This window comes from Chiloscyllium plagiosum, chromosome 2 (assembly GCF_004010195.1).
Source record: "Chiloscyllium plagiosum isolate BGI_BamShark_2017 chromosome 2, ASM401019v2, whole genome shotgun sequence".
NCBI lineage: Eukaryota > Metazoa > Chordata > Chondrichthyes > Orectolobiformes > Hemiscylliidae > Chiloscyllium > Chiloscyllium plagiosum.
Window position 1 is genome coordinate 720,936 of NC_057711.1, and position 20,612 is coordinate 741,547.

Genomic DNA, 20,612 nt, shown 5'->3' on the forward strand with positions numbered 1-20,612 from the left:
GATGAGGGTAAAGCAGATGTGATGTATATGGATTTCAATAAGGCATTTGATAAGGCTCCCCATGGTGGTAGGCTACTGCACAAAATACGGAGACATGGGATTGAGGATGATTTCGCGGTTTCGATCAGAAATTGGCTAGCTAAAGAAGACAAGGTACTGGTTGATGAGCAATGTTCATCCTGGAGTTCAGTTACTAGTTACCACAAGGATCTGTGTTGGGTCCACTGCTGTTTGTCATTTTTATAAATGACCAGGATGATTTGATTCCCTACAGGAATTGTCATTTTTATAAGTGACCAGGATGAGGGCAGAGAAGGATGGGTTAGTAAATTTATGGACGACACTAATGTCTGTACAGTTGTGGATAGTGCTGAAGGATGTTGCAGGTTACAGAGGGACATAGATAAGCTGCAGAGCTGGGCTGAGAGGTGGCAAATGGAGTTTAATGCAGTGATTCACTTTAGAAGGAGTAACAGGAATGCAGAGTACTGGGCAAATGGTAAGATTGTTGGTACTGTGGATGAGCAGAGAGATCTGTGTGTCCACATACATAGATTCCTCTAAGTTGCCCCTCCCCTAGGTTGATAGGGCATTAAGAAGGCATGAGGTATGTTAGCTTTTATTAGTAGAAGGTTTGAGTTTCAGAGCCATGAGGTCATGCTGCAGCTGTACAAAATTCTGGTGCTGCCACACTTGGAGTATTGCATGCAGTTCTAGTCACCGCATTATAGGAAGGGTGTGTAAACTTTGGAAAGCGTTCAGAGGAGATTTACCAGAATGTTGCCTGATATGGAGGGAAAGTCTTACGAAGAAAGGTTGAAGGACTTGAGGCTGTTTTCGTTAGAGAGAAGAAGGTTGAGGTGACTTAATTGAGACATATAAGATAACCAGAGGGTTAGATCCAGTGGACTGAGAGCATTCTTCCTTGCATGGTGATGGCTAGCAAGAGGGAACAAAGCTTTAAATTGAGGGGTGATTTATATAGGGCAGATGTCAAAGGTAGTTTTGTTACTCAGAGTAGTAGGGGTGTGGAGCACGCTGCCTGCAACAGTAGTAGACTCGCCAACATTACGGGCATTTAAAAGGTCATGGGATAGGTATATGGATGAGAATGGGGTAGTGTAGGATAGATGGACTTCAAATTGGTTTCTCAGGGCAGCGCAACCTCAAAGGCCTAGGCCTATACTGCGCTTGTAATGTTCCATGTTCTATTTACTGCCTTGTTACTCTTTTGCCCTTAATATACTTGTAGAGTCTCTTTGGATTCTCTTTCACTTTATCTGCCAAAACTATCTCGTGTTCCATTTTGCCCTTTTGATTTCCCTCTTAAGTGTGCTCCTATACACCCTTTTCAAACCATTGGATTCACTTGATCCAAGGGGTTCACTAGCTGTCTATACCTAACATAGGAACTGGGCACAGGAGTAGGCAAGACTCGCAAGTGTGGCGCTGGAAAACCACAGCAGGTCAGGCAGCACCCGAGGAGCAGGAGAATCGATGTTTCAGGCGAAAGCACTTCATCATCTGGAATGAGGAGTAGGCAATTCAGCTCTTTGAACTGGCTCTGACATGCAACATGATCATCGCTGATCTTACCCTGGCCTCGACCCCACTTTCATGCCTGATCCCTTTATCCTGCATTTCATAAAAACCATATTGTACTTCTATCTTGAATCTGTTGATAGTGAGATCAGTTAGCTCAGTTGGCTGGTTAACAATGCAAATGGATGCTAGATGTTTAGGTTCAATTTCTACACCAACTGTGACTCTCCTGGGGGTGGCTCAGTAGTTACTACTGCTGCCTTACTGTGCTAGGGACCCAGGTTCAATTCCAGCTTTGGGTGACTGTCTTTCTGGAGTTTGCACATTCGCCCCATGTGTGATTTCCTTGAAGTGCTCCAGTTTCCTCCCACAGTCTAAAGATGTGCAGGTTAGGTGGATTGGCCATGCTAAAATTGCCTGTAGTGTCCAGGGATGTGCAAACTAGGTGGGTTAGCCATGGGAAATGCAAGATTGCAGGGTGAGGGTAGGAAGCTAGGTCGAGGTGGGATGCTTTTCAGTGGACTAGATGGACCAAGTGATCTGTTTCCACACTGTAGTGATTCAATGTTTCTAGTACAGAAAAGGTTTACCAGATGTTGCCTGGTATGGAGGATTTTAGCTGAAAATGTGTTGCTGGAAAAACGCAGCAGGTCAGGCAGCATCCAGGGAACAGGAGAATCGACGTTTCGGGCATAAGCCCTTCTTCAGGATTTTAGCTATGAAGAGGTGTTCGATAAACCAAGTTGGTTTTCACTGCAATGCAGTAGGTTGAGGAGTGACCTGAAAGAAGTTTATAAGATTGTGAATGGAATGGATAGAGTGGAAAGTATGAAGCATTTTCATGGAGGGGTCAATTACTACAAGACACAGGTTCAAGGTGCAAGAGGGAAAATTTAAGAGCTGTGCAAGACAGTTTTTTTTCACACGGGGTGGTGTCTGGATCGCTTTGCCAGAGGAGGTGCTGGAAGCAGACACAATAGCAGCATTCAAGAAGCACCTGGATGAATACATGAATAGAAAGGGAATAGAGGGACATGGATCCTGTAAGGGAAGACATTTTTAGTATGGCAGGGCTGTTTTTTCTTTGTTTCTGTGCACTCTGGGGCAGTGAGTTCCATAGATTCATAACCTTCTAAGGGAAGTAGGTTCTCCTCATCCCAGTTTTGAACCTGCCTTCTCTTGCTCTATACCTGTAATCACTTGTTCAAGACTGTCCCACAAGGGGAAACATCTGTTTTTTAAGCACCTTATCAATCCCTTCCAACATTTTATATATGTCAATAAGATCCCCTCCCCCCATTTCTTCTTAACTTCAGTGAGTACAAGCCCAAGCTTTTCAGCTGCTCCTCATACGACTTCCCTTTCATCCCTGGGATCAACCTGGTGAACCTCATCTGAACTGCCTCCAGTGCCACCAAATCCTTCCTCAAGGAAATCAAAACTGGACTCCCTGTTCCCAGTGTGGTCTCACTAACGATTTATATATTTGTAACAATACCATACTTTTATAATTCAGTCCTTTTACAATAAATGCCAGGATCCAGGGAGTTACTTGGCATGGAAACAGATCCTTTGATCCAACTAATCCACACTGACCATGTTCACAAATTGAACTAGTCCCACTTGTCTGTGTTTGGCTCATATCCATTCAATTCATGTACTTATCCAAATGTCATTGAAATGTTGTAACTGTACCTGCATCCACCACTTCCTCTGGCAGTTCATTCCACGCATGAATCACTTTTATTAAAAATAAAAGTTGCCCCAGTGTCATTTTTTTAAAACTTTCTCTTCACACCTTAAAAATATTCCCCCACCCTAGGGAAAAGACTCTTGCTATTCACTCATCTATGCCCCTTATGATTTTATAAACCTTTATAAGGTCACCCCTCACCTTTCTTTACATATGCTGAATTTGCTTCACATTTAAATAATTTTTCCTTTTATTTTTCTGGCTAAAGTGGACAACCTTACACTAACAAATGCCACCTCCCTTTTCTTGACCAGAGCCTCAATATCTCTAGTCATCCAGTGTTCCCTACAGCTGCCAGCCTTGCCCTTCATACTAACAGCAACATGCTGGCCCTCTCGCTAGCTCACTTTTGAAAGCCTCTACGTGTCAGACATCCGGTTACCTGCAAACAGCTTTCCCCAATTAATCTTTGAAAGTTCCTGTCTTATACAATAAAAATTGTTTTGCCCCAATTTACAACTTTAAATTGTGAACCAGGATAGCCAGAAACACACACACTTCTGCTTCTGGTTAGCAGCATGTGAAAGTGGGGTCCTGCAGGGGTCTGGGCTGGTCCTACTTATTAGAATTTTTAATAACGATGATGAGGGCATTGAAGTTATAATAGCTAAATTTATGGATGATACGAATAGGTAGGAAACTATGTTGTGAAGATGACTTGAGAAACGTAGAAAATAGGAAAAGGAGTAGGCCATTTGACCCTTTGAGTTTACTCCACCATTAAATATTCTCATTTGGAGTGGTCAGATTTCTGGTCTTTCTCCATCTCAACGTTATATCACAATGAACATTCTCACCCAAATGTTCTCCTTTTGACACTTTATGCACTTGCTGAAAAATGTGTTGCTGGAAAAGCGCAGCAGGTCAGGCAGCATCAAAGGAGCAGGAAAATCGCCGTTTCGGGCATAAGCCCTTCAGGAATGAGGAGGGTGTGCCAAGCAGGCTAAGTTAAAAGGAAGGGAGGAGGGACTTGGGGGAGGGGCGTTGGGAATACGATAGGTGGAAGGAGGATAAGGTGAGGGTGATAGACAAGAAGGCGGTGCTGAGTCTGAGGGTTGGGACTGAGAAAAGGTGGGGGGAGGGGAAATGAAGCTGAAGAGATCTGCATTCATCCCTTGTGGTTAGAGGGTTCCTAAGCGGAAGATGAGGACGTGGCTGAAGAGCCCAAACAGACTCGCTACCACAGCCACATCTCCTTCCTCAGCACCCCTCTCTCACTTCATCCACTTGGCCCAGCTCAATTGTCTGTCCCAGTACTAGCAATGTCTTCTTCTGAATAGTGAACGTTCTCCTCATGCATTTCAAAATTCCACCACTTTGCTACCCTTTATTTTAGCATTACCTCAATCGGCATTTGAGTAGTTCAAAGCTTTGATATCACTGCTTCAGGATTCGTGTTCACCTTTTATTTCCCTGCTCATTTGTTCCTCCCTTTTTCTCTCATTTGGAAGCCTATTAAATAAATCCCCAACAATGTTCCTACTGTTATGTATAGCCACGCAGTTGCTTGAGGGTCTGTGCGCTCTCGTTGCCATATGGGCAAATTGATATCTGGTTCTGGAGACCACTGACATGCATGGACCTTGGAAGTCCACAGAGTGACAGGAAAAATTTGAGGGAGCACAGGCCTCCAGCGGCGTGATGTTATCTTTTTGTGTCTCAACACATAACCAGATATATTCTGTTTTAACCTCTTCAAGAGCATCATGTCTTTTCCAACATGGCAGTGTCTTTCCAAATGAATATTGTCTCCCCAACTCCTTCCTTTGTTATTAACTTCCCAGTTCTCTCCATATTACCAGTAAGTCATATTCTCAAACAGTAATTCTGCTGGTAGCCCAACCATTTAACTTGCATTTTTTCATAAATGCATTCTTAACCTGTTCATGTATTCATTAGTAGTTTTTGATTATGTTAAATTGTACTACCCCTTTATCTACCATTGTGAACATGTTTATCTTATGCAGCTTATTCCTCGTTTATGCATTTATATGCTGGTTCCCTCCCACCCTGCCAATTTAGTTCAAAGAACATCTTTGTTATTAATGTGTATCTTTTCGTTTTTCAGTTGCAGATTTTGTTCATTCCTAAAGCATAATATTTACTATGTTTAGGAGCTACCAGAGTGAAGTAGTTGAACATATATGCAAAAATTGCCAAAGTGCTTGGGCCATATATATATTATAAATTCTGTGCTGCCTGTCTTCCTGTAATGATGTATTGATTGTCTTTTGTTTGATGGTTAGGTTTCTTCCATGGGAATTACACCTTTTTTTGTGGAAAATGTTAGTGAATTGCAGCTATGCGGCATCAAGTTGGTGACAGCTGTAAGTGCAGTTACTGGAAATATTCAATCACTGTGTGTGTGTGTGTGTGTGTGTGTGTACGTGTGCGCCAAGAGTTGAATGAGTCTGCTGCAATTTGCAGTAATTCTGTTGAGCCATATTTTAATTGGTTATATTCATGCTTTGAGACAACAGATTCTTTATTTAAATGCCACTGAGAAATTTGAGCATTAAATCAAGGTTGTACTGTTGAAGGTCTTTCATAGGTCACATGAGCCCCTTCGAACAGACCTAAAATTTGCTCAAGAACTTTTTGAGGAAGAGCAATGGAGTCATCGTAGTCAATATTTATTTTTCAAGCTACGCTATTATAATGCTCTTTATTGGAAATAGCTATGCACAAATAATTTGCCGGATTTCCTACTTTATAATTGTATACACTATAAAAGTACTTAGTGCAGTGTTTGGAGACACCTTGTGGTTATGAAAGGAGCTATATAAATACAAGTCGTGTTCAGTCTGAAATAAACTCTCCACTAAAGGTGTTTACTGTGAATGTTCAGCTCGTGTAAACATGCAGCTAATTCTCCCGTGGTGTTGAGAGGGCTGCCTGATAGCAATGTCGGAGGCAGCCTGATAGGCTATCTTTCCATTCAGTGTTATAAGTGGTTCTAATACTTTTAATAATAAATCTGTCAAGTCAGCTGAAGATGTTTTTGAAACATTTGACAGGTGTTCTCAAGGTATGAAAAGCACAGACAGTTGATATTGGAAGAGATGTTTGCCTCACTTGCAAAACTCCCAACAACTAAGAGGAGTCTAAGAAATTTCAGGTAACACAATTCACTTTTTTTTGTGTAACAGGTCTGTGTCAGATTTTGTTCCCTTCCTACATTACCTTTCCTGTGACCTCTGCTTCACAATATCTTTTTAAATCTTTATTCAGAGTAGGTTTGTGCTTGAGCTGTTGGACATGTCTCACTTATTAAATATAAGATCTTTAAAATCAATTTTCAGATGTCAAAAGATAATGTCTAATCCACAATGCCACAGAAAAATACAACTAACTGCCCCAGAATGTGTTTGTAATTTTAACTGAGAGGAGAATCTTGTGCTGAATGAACCTTGAGATCTATTGATATTTATTTAACAGGTTAAACAGCAGCGATATGGACGGAGAGCCACTCTTTATTCAAATGGTGACAGCCTTAGTTTTGCAGCTGATTCAATGTGTTGTACATCTTCCAACCGCAGAGAAAGATTCCAACGCTGTTGATGATGACGGAGACAAGAAGGTAGGCAGTCCACGGAGTGATTCCTGTGAGTGATTATTTGTCTAGAAAGCAGCCAGTGTGTTAGTGAGTAACCAATAGTCCATAGTCCTACTAAGAACACAGAATGGGGTTCTGCAAGCAGATTTTAGGAAAGCAAGAAAGAGACAATATGATACTACCCCACAGAATATAATCCATGAATTACATTCGTAGCACACTCTAATGAGTAGGCAGACTGAGTAGCATGAATGGTGGTAAAGTTGGAGGGCTTACAATTTCTGGGATCTTGATGGAAGTTTTCTCAGAGGTCAGCCTTTACAGGCCAAGATGAGTTACACCTAAGCCAAATCAGGACCAATGTTCAAACAATTGTGGATGCTGGAATTCTGAACAGAAACCCAACAATTTCTGCAAATGTTCAAATATTAGAACAGTTCTAGTGCAGGTGTGGAGTGTTTAAGGTCATTTGGCACAGTGATGGGTACTTGGATTAACAGTAGAAAGGAAAAGCAAAGATTGAAAGTGACAGCACGACTTAGAAATAGTATGATATGGAGTTGATGGAAATGCTGTTGTCTTTAATCTAGATTAACATGTATACATTAACACAGAGATCATGGAGGCGAAAGTGGGTATTGTGGATGCTGGAGATTAGTGGTGCTGAAAAAACACAGCAGGTCAGGCAGCATCTGAGGAGCAGGAAAATCAACGTTTCAGGCAAAAGCCCTTCCTGCCCAAAACATTGATTTTCCTGCTGCTCTGATGCTGCCTGATCTGCTGTGCTTTTCCAGCACTACTCTAATCTTGACAGGGATCATGGAGTTGAATGTTGACTCAGAACAGGGCAAGACTGGGCACCGAATATTCCTTTCTGTTCAGGAATGAGAACGGAATAAAGAAAGTAGAGTCAGCAATATTGCATGAGAAAATTAGTGCTGAGCATGAGAAATAGAGATAGGAGCAGGATTAAGCCATTCAGCCGCCTCATTCAATAAGATCACGGCTGATCTGCCCCAGGCCTCATTCCTCTCTTGTGACAGCTTTTCATAGCCTTCTACCACTCTGGCATTCCAAACATCTATTTAGAAGAATCATAGAATCATTACAGTATGGAAGCAGACCATTCAACCCATCAGGTCCACACCAACCCTCTAAAGAGCATCATAACCCCCTACCTTATCACCTATAAATCTGCATTTCCCATGACTAATCCGCCCAGCCTTCAATTTAGCCAGCAATTTAGCATATCTAACCCACCTAACTTGCACATCTTTGTAATGTGGGGAGAAACCGGAGCACCTGGAGGAAAACCACACAGACACAGGGAGAATGTGTAAACTCTGCACAAACTGAGGGTGGAATCGAACCCGGGTGCCTGGCAGTGAGAGGCAGCAGTGCCAACCACTGAGCCACTGTGCTGCTTTTTTACATCTTTTTAAAATACTTCCAGTGATCTGACCTCCACAACATTCTAGAGTAGAGAATTCCAGATACTCTTGACCGTCTGGGAGGAGAAGTTGCTTTGCACCTGCTTTATTCTGTAACTATTTTCCTAGTTTTGAGAATACCTCACTAATGGAAACATCTCAGCATCCACTCTGTTGAACCCCCTCAGAATTTTATATATTTCAATAAAATCTATCCTCATTCTTGTAAACTATAATGATAAGTCTTGATAAGTCAACTCCTTCAGTACATCTTAAATAGGGGACCAAAACCGATGTCCTTATTCCAGATGCTACCCCCCCAACACCCTGTATAATGGAACAAGAATTTCCTGTTTTTAAACTCCAGCCTCCTATTAAAGCCAAAATTCTATTTGCCTTTTTAATAACTTATTGCAGCTGCATGCTAAGAGCTTGCATAAGAGTACCAAGATCCTTCTGTGCTGGACTTTTCTCGAGTCACTCTCCATTGAAGTAATAGTCTGCCTTCTGTTAAGAGGATAGATAGAGAGATATCTGTTCTTAACCCCTCCAGAGCATCTTATTTACTTGCACTTATTTTAAAAATAAAAGTGTTATTAGTGTAGTGGATGTATTCAATAAGCAACCAACTGGTGAACATTATGTAGTGGATTGACATCCCTGTTACTGCGCTGAATTACAGTGTTGTAAAAACTAAATGAATAATGATCATAATTGCCCCAAGATAGTGTGATTTTGTTTTTGTTCTTTATGTAAGTTAGCTGGCCAGCATTTATTGCTCATCTCTAATTGTCCTAGAGAGGATGGTGGTGAGCTGCCTTGAAATGCTGCAGGACTTGTATGTAGAAGTAGCCACAGTGCTCTTGGGAACAAAGTTCCAGGATGTTGACCCACTGACACTGAAGGAATAGCAATATAGTTTTAATTCACACAAACCTGAAATTGAAGCAGGAATAGGCCATTATGCTCATCAAGGCTGCTCTGCCATTCAGTATGATAATTGCTGATTGTCCAACTCTACTCCTGTTCCTGCTTTCTTCCCATATTCTTTGATCCCTCTAGTTCTAAAAACTGTATCTGTATCTTTCTTGAAAATATTCAGCATTCAGACCTGAACAGTTTCATGTAGCAGAGATCCACAGCATGTGATGCCTGGTCATCAGGGCCACCTGTCCTATGTTTAGGCTGTCTAATCTTGTTCATAAGTTTCTACGAGCTGGTGGCAGAGGCATGAAGCCTTGAACTTGAGCATTGGATAAAGAACAAAGACGAACTCTCCCAGTTATATCTCTCTTTAAGTTATTCAAAATGGCGCCAGAGCATGGCAACAGTTGAAGTTTTTCACTGTCTTTTCCCTAAAATACAAGTGACAAATCACTCAATTCAATTCATTTTGCTGAACTCTAGTGAATATATTCCTAACCAATCCGGTCTATCACAGTATGTCTATTCTGCATACCAGGAATCAGTCTGGTAAAGCTGCTTTGCACTCTTTCAAAAGTCAGAACATTTGGCCTCTGGTTTTCATGCCTGTAGCAACACTGCAAAGATGTGGTCTTACCAATGCTCTGTATAGTTCATAGAGTCATAGAGATGTACAGCATGGAAACAGACCCTTCGGTCCAACTTGTCCATGCTGACCAGATATCCCAACCCAATCTAGTGCCACCTGCCAGCACCTGGCCCATTTCCCTCCAAACCCTTCCTATTCATATACCGATCATGTACCAGCCTCCACCACTTCCTCTGGCAGCTCCTTCCATTCATGTACCACCCTCTGCGAGAAAAAGCTGCCCCGTAGGTCTCTTTTATATCTTTCCCTTCTCGCCCTAAACCTATGCCCTCTAGTTCTGAACTCCTCACCACAGGAAATAGACTTTGTCTATTTATCCTACCCATGCTCCTCATGATTTTATAAAGCTCTTATAAGGTCACCCCTCAGCCTCCAACGCTCCAGGGAAAACAGCCCCAGCCTATTCAGCCTCTCCCTATAGCTCAAATGCTCCAACCCTGGCAACATCCTTGTAAATCTTTCCTGAACCCTTTCAAGTTTCACAACATCTTTCCGATAGGAAGGAGACCAGATTTGTGCGTAATACTCCAACAGTGGTCTAACCAATGTCCTGTACAGCCGCAACTTGACCTCCCAACTCCTATACTCTGACCAATAAAGGAAAACATACCAAACACCACCTTCACTATCCTGTGACTCCACTTTCAAGGAGCTATGAACTTGCACTCCAAGGTCTCTTTGTTCAGCAGCACTCCCCATAACTTTATCATTAAGTATATAAGTCCTGCTAAGATTTGCTTTCCCAAAATGCAGCACCTCACATTTATCTAAATTAAACTCCATCTACCACTCCTCAGCCCATTGGCCCATCTGATCCTGTTGTAATCTGAGGTAACCTTATTCACTGTCCACTACACCTCCAATTTTGGTGTCATCAGCACACTTACTAGCTATACCTCTTATGCTCACATCCAAATCATTTCTATAAATGATGAAAAGTAGTGGACCCAGCACTGATCCTTGTGGCACTCCACTGGTCACAGGCCTCCACTCTGGAAAAACAACCCTCCACCACCACCCTCTGTCTTCTACCTTTGAGCCAGTTCTGTATCCAAATGGCAAGTTCTCCCTGTATTCCATGAGATCTAACCTTGTTAACCAGTCTCCCATGGGGAACCTTGTCAAATGCCTTACTGATGTCCATATAGACCACATCTACTGCTCTGTCCTCATCAATCCTCTTTGTTACTTCTTGAAAAAACTCAATCATGTTGACTATCCCTAATCAGTCCTTGCCTTTCCAAATATATGTACATCCTGTCCCTCAGGATTTCCTCCAACAACTTTGCCCACAACCGATGTCAGGCTCACTGGTGTATAGTTCCCTGGCTTTTCCTTACCACGTTTGCCAACCTTCAGTCTTCTGGCCCTTCACCTGTGACTATCGATGATACAAATATCTCAGTAAGAGGCCCAGCAATCGCTTCCCTAGTTGCAGCAAGACATCTCTGTTCCTGTACTTGAATCCTCTTGCTATGATGGCCAATGTACTACTTGGTTCCTTCACTGCTTGCTGCACCTGCATGCTTGCTTTCCTGCCAGATTTCAGTGAAACTGCTGGGGAAATACAAAGACACATGAGCGCGAGCATCCCCAAAAATGTGTTTCAACCTTGAATATATGTAACAAACCGGCCTTTAAGCCCTCTGCTATATAGTGGTTGGTGGGGCGTGGGGGGGGGAGGGGAGAATCCACTGATCTATGAGCATCAGAAGAACTTTCTGCTCATCAGTTTCCTAACTGGGCAGACCCTTACTCTCTCAGATTACTTGTGGTCCTAGACTCTTCCACAAGAACAAACCGCTGTTCCGCATTTATGCTGTCAAGCTCCATAAGAATCTTTCTTTTTTCAGTAAGATCGCCTAACATTCTTCTAAACTTCAGTGAGCACAGGTCTAGCCTCTTGTAAGAAATCCCCACCACACCGAGTCAACCCAATGAATCTTTTCACTGTCTTTAATGTCAGTGTATCTTTTTTGTAGATATGGGAATCAAAACTGTTCTCATCATTCTACGTGTAGCCTTACTAGTGTCTTCTGTAATTTATGGTGTGGAGATGCTAGTGTTGGACTGAAGTGGGCGAAGTCAAAAATCTCTCAACACCAGGTTATAGCCCAGCAGGTTAATTTGAAACCACAAGCTTTTGGAGCCCCTGCTCCTTCCTCAGGTCTGCAGTTCCAAATAAACCTGTTGGACTATAGTCCGGTGTTGTGTGATTTTTGACATTGTATAATTTAAGCAAGGTTTCCCTATTTTTATACTCCATTCCTTCTGGAATGTAGGTCAGCATTCCATTTGCCTTTCCCATTACTACTGAACTTGGATGCTAGCTTTGTGATTTATGCATGAGGACTCCCAAATCACGCTCTGCTGCAGCCTTTATCCATTTAAATAATAACAGGCTCCTCTATTATTCCTTCCTGAATGCATAATCTTGCGTTTTCCCACATTATATTTCATGCGCCACTTGTGTACCTAATTGAAAGTCTTTTGAAAATCCAGATATATTGCATCCACTTTGTGCTGCTTGTTATCTTTTTCAGGAATTGTAACAAACTTGTCAAACATGATTTCCTTTTTATGAAGCCATGCTGACTACTTGATCATAGTACGTATTTCTAAATGCTGTGTTATTCCATCCTTTGCAATAAACTCAAGGGATCTAGGAGGTAGATTTGCAGGAGCCTTAGCCGCTGTCCTTGTGCAGCAAATTCAAGAGTTTTGCTCCCTATGTGAATGGGACTGGTAACTGCAGGTAGAATGAGCTGACTCTCCATAGCACTATGGCGCAAAGAAGCATTTAAGTGGGGAAAGAGAAGAGGAATGTTGTAATTGGAAATAGTATGGTTAGAGGCATCACATTGTTCTCTGTGACCAAGGCCAAGAGTCCCAAAGGTTGTATTGCCTGCTTGGGTTCAGGATATCTCATTTGGAGTGGGAGGGTAAAGCGCCAGTGGTTGTGGTTATGGTCCACGTAGGTACCAACGACGTAGATAAAACTAACGCAGAGATTCTGTCAAGGGAATATGAACAGCTAGGAGCTAAATTAAAAATCAGAACCAAAAAGGTCGTAATCTCTGGACTACTACCTGAGCCACGAGCTAATTGCCATAGGGTCAATAAGATTAGGAAGGAAAATGCGTGGCTTAGATTGGTGTTGGAGAAATGGACTTGAACTCACGGAGCATTGGGACTAGTTGGGGGAAGAAGGGATCTGTTGCCATGGGACAGTCTTCATCTGAACCATGCTGGGTCCAGAGTCCTAGTGAATCGCATAACTAGGTCTGAGGACAGGGCTTTAAACTAAATTGGGGCTGGAGGGGGGAAAGGTTCAGTTATTGGGGAAGTTATAAAACCTGAATTGAAGGAGGAGGTAGGAGTGCAGAACTCAGGAGAGGTTAGTAAAATCTCCAGCCCACACTCAAATAGGACAGTTTATGGAAAGGGTTAGCAATCAAACTTCAAGCACACTTGACAAAGGAATGTCAAAGAGAAAAGAGGCAATTAATACAGGACTGAAGGTGTTATATCTGAATGCACACAGTATAAGGAATAAGATAAATGAGTTTGTGGTGCAGATTGAAATTAGCAGACGCAGTGGGCATCACGGAGACATGGCTGCAGGGGGATCAGGATTGGGAGCTGAATATTCAAGGATATAGATTTACCACTCTGAGAAAAAGAACAGGAAATTACATCACCAACACGAGGAAACCCAAACATTTAAACAGAAAGCGGGCTACACCACCAGTGCTTCAGTCAGAGGCTCACTGAAGATGTTATCTAGCATGGTGACGAAACATCTGAAAACGAACCTTCCAGCTCAGCGAGCAAATCTACATCCAGAACCTCAACCTGAGCTACAAATCTTCTCAAACTCGCCATTCAAGGATTACATCCTGTTGAAAAGATAGGCAGGTGGGTGGAGGGTGTAAGAAATTAAGTTGGGCCAGATGTTGTAGAATCTGTGGGTAGAATTGAGGAACCACAAAGCTGGAAAAACCATAGTTGGAGTTATGTACAGGCCTCCACACGGTAGTCAGGAGCTCGGGCGCAAGGTGCATCAAGAGATAGAAAAGACGTATAGGAAAGGCAAAGGTCCTTGAAGTGAAAAGCTTTACGTATGAGAAATGTTTGAGGACTCTGGGTTTATACCTGATAATGTTTAGAAGGATGTGGGGGAATCTAATTGAAACATACAGAATACTAAATGGCCTGAACAGAGTGGATGTTGGGGAAGTGTTTCCATTGGTAGGAGAGACTAGGACCCAAGGGGACAACCTTAAAGTAAAGGGAAGACCTTTTCGAATGGAGGTAAGGAGAAACTTCTTCAGTCAGAGAGTAGTGCATCTAGTGAATTCATTGTCCCAGAAGGCTGTGGAGTCCAGGTCATTGAGTATATTTACATATCAAGGGGATCAGGGTTACGGGGAGAAAGTGGGAGAATGGGGTTGAAACACCTATCAGTCGTGATTGAATGGCAGAACAGACATGATGGGCTGAATTTCTGCTCCTGTATTTTATGGTCTAAACAGTTTTCTAATAGCAGACATTAATATATAACTGGCTTATAGCTACCTGCTTTTGTCTGCTTTCCTTTTTTGAATAAACGTTTTACACAGGTGGTCTCCCAATACTGTCGGACCTTTCTGGAAAGTAATTATTTTTGGAAGATTACTGCCAGTACTTCCACTCGTTACTTCCTTTACTGTCCTATGATGTAACCCATCAGTTCCAGTGAACCTATTGGTCTTTAGCCTCATTGGTTTCCCTCGTACTTTTTCTCCAGTGATAGCCATTATGCTTATTCCCTCTTCCCCACCCCACTTTTGGCTTTTGGTTATTTAGGACTTTTCAAATGCATTAGCTGTGTGAAAATGTTTCTTCTCACCTTGCATTTGCTTTTGCAAAGCACTTTAAAACAATTTACATAGATTATTTGGAGTTGGGGACCATGTGTAGTGTGTCAATGTTTGTGGTTGACATGAAGATGAGTGATAGAACTCAAGTGCAGAGGATTTCTGAAAGTTTGCAGAGGAGCATAGTTTAAGAGAGTGGGCAAAGATCTGGCGGATGGAGTACAATGTTAATAAATGTGAAATCATCCATTTTGGTAGGAATAACAGTAAAAAGAATTATTATTTGAATGGTAAAAAAATTGCAGCATGCTGCTGTGCAGAGACCTGGCTGTCCTGGTGCATGAATCACAGAAGATTGGTTTGCAGGTGCAGCTGGTAATTAAGAAGGCAAATGGAATTTTGTCCTTCGGTGCTAAAGAGATTAAGTTTAAAAGCAGCAAGGTAATCTTGCAGCTGTATAGGGTGCTGGTGAGGCCACACCCAGAGTACTGTGTGCAGTTTTGGTCTCCTTACTTGAGAAAAGATGTACTGGCACTGGAGGGAGTGCAGAGGAGGTTCGTTAGGTTGATTCCAGAGTTGAGGGGTTTTGGCTATGAGGGGAGACTGGGATTATATTAATTGGAATTTAGAAGGTTGAGGTGGGATCTTATAGAAACATATAAAATTATAATGGGAATAAATAAGAAGCAGGTTTGATGTTTCCACTGGCAGGTGAAACTAGAACAAGAGCACACAGCCTTAAAATTAGGCGGAGCAGATTTGGGACTGAATTGAGGAGGAACTTCTTCATCCAGATAATTGTGAATCTGTGGAATTCCCAGCCCAGCAAAGTATTGAGGCTTTCTCATTGAATATTTTTAAAGCTAAGTTAGATCATTCTTTGAACAGTAAAGGAATTAAGGGTTATGGTGAGAGGGTGGATGAGTGTGGCTGAGGCACAAAAAGATAGGCCATGATCTTACTGAATGGCGGAGCGTGCTCAAAGGTCTAGGTGGCCCACTCCTGCTCCCAGGTCTTATGTTCTTATGTGTCGTTTCATTCTATATTTTATAAATGGGAACATTTTCTCCTTTTTAGTTTGTCCAGAACCTCTGTGATTTTGAAGCCTACTATCAAATCTTCCCCCAGTCTCTTTCTCTCTTTCCCCCTCCCCCAACCAAAGCAAAACTGTCAAGTCACATGACACCAGATTTTAGTCCAACAGGTTCATTTGAAATCACAAGCTTTTGGAGTGTTACTCCTTTGTCACTTCACCTGACGAAGGAGCAGTGCTCTGAAAGCTTGTGATTTCAAATAAACCTGATGGACTATAGTGTGGTGTCGTGTGACTTCTGACTTTGTCTACCCCAGTCCAACACTGGCACCTCCACCCCAAAGCAAAACAGATCAACTTCTCAATTCTATCTTCATTACTTCCTCATTGCTGAACCATTCTCAAAAATAAAACGGGAAGAGCTCATTGATACTCATTATGGATTGTTGGTAATAGCTATAGCTAAAATTTTGAAATCGGGTTATTGATGCCTTGTTGTGCAGATGAAGTACTTGCAACAAAAACATTACTTGTTAATATATCATCCTTTTATAGAAGATGCATTGGCAATGCATTAACAGCGACACAGGCAGTTCATTCAAATACTCTTCTAATATCACCCTGGGAATTAGATCTTGTTTGGTATCTTATTGTAAAGGTGTATGGATAGCCCTTATCTCTTTTTTTGTTCCAAATTGAGATGTCTATTAGTTTTCCGTGTTTCGTCTTTCAGGTTGATCAAGATGTCTTAATTACCAACTCATATGAAACAGCAATGAGAACGGCCCAGAACTTTCTATCAGTCTTCCTCAAAAAGTGAGTTCAAAGGATCTAATTATAAACATGAAAGTGAGTCCCTGTGGTGAGTGTTTTAATTTTGAAGCAGTGGAAGTTTTGTTGTGTCTCATTGCTTCACTGTTGCCTCACAAGGTTTCAGTGTCCGAATCTTTGAGACACCAGATACCGAATTCCTTGACTTCAATCCTTACCATTTCCTTGAATCCCAAGGGTCAAACCGCTTTAAAGATGGTCACTGTGGCTCAATCCTATGGCAATGGATTTTGTATTATTCTGGGTATTTAAGTTATCCAGTGCAAACGTATCTGTATCACACAAGTGTTCTCTCTGTGGCTAAACAGAGGATTGCTTGGTCTTCCAAGGATGATCCTATCCCTCTACCAGCTCACAAGAGTCTTCATGTCTAGATATGTACAGGCTAAATGCAAGCTCTGCTAGGAACTGTTTATAATATAGCCGCTGGACCAGTTATGTGATAGTGTTTGTAAGCATAGGGAGACATTGGCATAATGATAATGTCATTGGGCTAGTATTCCAAAGGCCAAGACTAATGTGCTGCAGAGATGGGGTTAAAATTCAATTAATAGATAAGAAATTGAAGATAATCCTCAGTAATGGAAACCATGAAAATACAGGTAGTTCTTCTATAATGCGCATTATTAAATGCAATTTGGCTGTAACGTGATTTATGAATTACAGACCCTTTTTTATAAAGCAAACTCCCGTTTGCTGTTTTGCAATTCTATCCCCGGAACTATCTGAACAGCAAAACCCAGTCTCAGAATCCTCTGTCTGCAAAATGCAAATTCAGTGTGTTCAGCTAAAACAGGAATGCAATCAGCTCTGTTGGCCTTGAAACTTAGCTTGAAACTGGGAATTGTAGTCACATTTAGAAGGCACTATATTTCAAACCGGGGGAGCATCTTGAGGACTGGACTTCCACGTTGGCATAACATGGTCAGTCGGCTCATGCACTTTCTGGTGAAGAGCTTCATGAAAGGTACAGTGCTGTAGTCAGTGATTTTAGTGTTAAAGTGTTAAATTTACTGCATTATTTCATTAAAATATATGATTTAAAGATTTACTTAGACTGTGCTTTCGTTTGTGTTAGGCTAACTCATATTTTTGTTATCATTTTTACTGGGTTTTTTGGTGGTTTGCTCTAATCCTGTTCTTCCCGTAGGCCCCATTATTTATATTGTGTGATTTTCTATAACAGTGTCGCACAGGAGCACAACTACCGCCTTATCAGCGAAATACCTGTAGAACAGATTATTGTAAAAACCCATCTGGTTCACTAATATCCTTTAGGAAAGGAAATCTGCTATTCCTACCTGTGTAGAGATGGTTCTGGAGGGAGTAATTACTGGTTAACTCTTAATTGCCCTCTGAAATGGCCTAGCAGTTTACTCAAGGATGATTAGGTTGCGGAATACATGCTGCCCTTGCTAGCTACAAACAGGTGCCATTAAAGAATAAAAAGATTGCTGGGCCAGCTGTATGTGGGAATGCTTGTAAAGAGAGTCACTGGGTCACCTCAGTGGGATGGAATATTTATAAATACAGTCACTGGACCCATTCATTGTGGGGGAATATTTATAAATATATGGGAACTTTGCTGGAGCCACTTTGGAGGGTTTAAATTAGTCTAACGGAGGAGGGGAGAGATCCAAAGCAGTAGGGAAACAAGAGAAGGCTGAGGACAGTATAGAGGTTAAAGAGAGCAAGCTTAAGAAGTTGAGGTAATATTGGTAATCCCAGTGCTAGTGAGGGCAGGCAAGAGCACGAAGCAAGTGAAAGTCTGGGTTAAATTGTGCATATTTCAATGCAAGAAGCCTGGCAGGTAAGGCAAATGGACTTTGCACAGGGGTGGGTACATGAAACTGGAATATTATAGCTATTACAAGAAACATGGCTGAGGGAGCGACAGGAGTGGCAGCTCAATGTTCCAGGGTACAGACGCTATAGACGATGGAGGAGGCAAGAGACGAGGGTGTATTGCATTTTTGATTAGGGAGAACATCACAGCAGTACCAAAAGAAGTCAATCTTGAGTCTGTGTGGATACAACTGATAAATAAAAAGGGTTAGATTATTTTGATAACGTTGTACTGTTGGCCTCCAATAGTCAGCAGGAAATTGAAGAACAAATATGTAAGGAGATTGCAGGCAGCTGCAAGAACGATGGGGTTGTCATTGTAGCGGATTTTAACTTTGACTGGGACTCTCCACCTCCGAGCCTTCCAGCCTCATTCCTGATGAAGGGCTTTTGCCCAAAACATTGACTCTCCTGCTTCTCGGATGCTGCTTAACCTGTGTTTTTCCACCACCACACTCTTGACTCTAATCTCCAGCATCTGCTGTACTCACTTTCATCTGAGCCTTCCATAGTGTTAAGGGTTTGGATGGAGAGAAATTTGTGTTCAGAAAGAAGGTCTCATGCAGTATGTACATGGTCCTACTGGAGAAGTGGCTAAACTTGACCTCCTCTTAGGAAATAAGGCAGGGCATGTGACAGAAGTGTTGGTTGGGGAGTACTTTAGGACCAGTGAACATAATTCCATTAGTTCTAGAACAGCTATGGTAAAAGATAGGTTTGGTTCGCAATTAATTATCTAAATAGTTGCAAGGCCAATTTCGATGGTCTTGGACAGGAAATTTCAAAAGTTGATTGGGGGAGATGCTGTTTGCAGGCAAAGGGGACATATGGTTACTGGGAAGCTTTGAGAAGTGAGTTAATTAGGCTTCAGGGTTGGTACATTCCTGTTGAGTGAGGGGTAAGGTTGGCAGGAGTAAGGAACCCTGGATGACTACAGTTATTGTGGCTCTGGTTTTGAAAAAGAAGGAAGCATCTGCTATGTAATAGGCAACTGGGATCAAGTGAATATAGAGGGTGTCTGAGTACATTTGAGAGCAATCAGGAGGGCTAAAAGGGGGCAAGAGATGGCTTTCACAGATAAAGTAAAGGAGTATCCTAAGAGATTGTACAAGTACATGACTGGCAAAGGATTAGAGATCAACAAGGTCATCTATGTGCGGAGCCACAAGAGTTGGGTGAGATCCTAAATGTATTCTACTTATCAGTATTTACTGTCAAGAAAGATATGGATGCAAATGAGTTTGAGGGAATGAGTAGTGATATCTTGAAGAGCATCCACACTACAGAAGAGGGGGCCCTAGAAGTCTTAAGATTGATCCCTGGGACCTTATGAAGTGTGGGAGGCTAGGAGGAAACACTGTGTTTCCAGTGTAGGCCAGTTAGTCTTACTACGGTGGTAGACAAAGTAATGGAAAGGGTACTGAGGGATAGGATTTATGAGTATCTGGAAAGACACTGCATGATTAGGGACAGCCAGCACGGATTTGTGAAGGGTAGGTCTTGTCTTACAAGTCTTATTGAATTCTTTGAGGAGGTGACCAAGCATGTGGATGAGGGTAGAGCAGTGGATGTAGTGTACATGGATTTTAGTAAGGCATTTGATAAGGTTCCCCATGGTAGGCTCATGCAGAAAGTCAGGAGGCATGGGATAGAGGGAAGTTTGGCCAGTTGAATAGAAAACTAGCTAACCAGTCGAAGTCAGAGAGTGGTGGTAGATGGTAAATATTCAGCCTGGAGCCCAGTTACAAGTGGAGTTCCGCAGGGATCAGTTCTGGGTCCTCTGCTGTTTGTAATTTTTATTAATGACTTGGAAGAGGGAGACGAAGGGTGGGTCAGTAAATTTGCAGATGTAATCCTAGATAAATCTGATTACATCCAAAAAGCACAACAACTACTTGAAGATACCAACACCTACCAAAAGAGGGAGTTTGACCCCACCCTACAGCTCACCAATAGGATAAATAACACACTAAGGAATCTACAAAAAACGGACAGATAACCCCTGATTACATCCAAAAAGCACAACAACTACTTGAAGATACCAACACCTACCAAAAGAGGGAGTTTGACCCCACCCTACAGCTCACCAATAGGATAAATAACACACTAAGGAATCTACAAAAAACGGACAGATAACCCAGAGCTGACCTACAAAGAATGAAACCGGAAAGCAACAACACCCCCAGATTC

At 42.0% G+C, this 20,612-nt stretch overlaps 1 protein-coding gene across 4 annotated transcripts in view; it reads left to right on the plus strand.

Moving 5' to 3' along the window:
- The window catches only part of LOC122556264 (nipped-B-like protein), a 536,293-nt gene that overhangs the window by 291,074 nt on the left and 224,607 nt on the right, over window positions 1-20,612 (plus strand). For all 4 annotated transcript variants that reach the window (XM_043702895.1, XM_043702901.1, XM_043702914.1 and 1 more), the window contains 4 exons: window positions 5,542-5,622; window positions 6,313-6,413; window positions 6,734-6,875; window positions 16,480-16,562. In XM_043702895.1, the coding sequence (XP_043558830.1) occupies window positions 5,542-5,622; window positions 6,313-6,413; window positions 6,734-6,875; window positions 16,480-16,562 (407 nt within the window). The remainder of the gene's footprint in view (window positions 1-5,541; window positions 5,623-6,312; window positions 6,414-6,733; window positions 6,876-16,479; window positions 16,563-20,612) is intronic.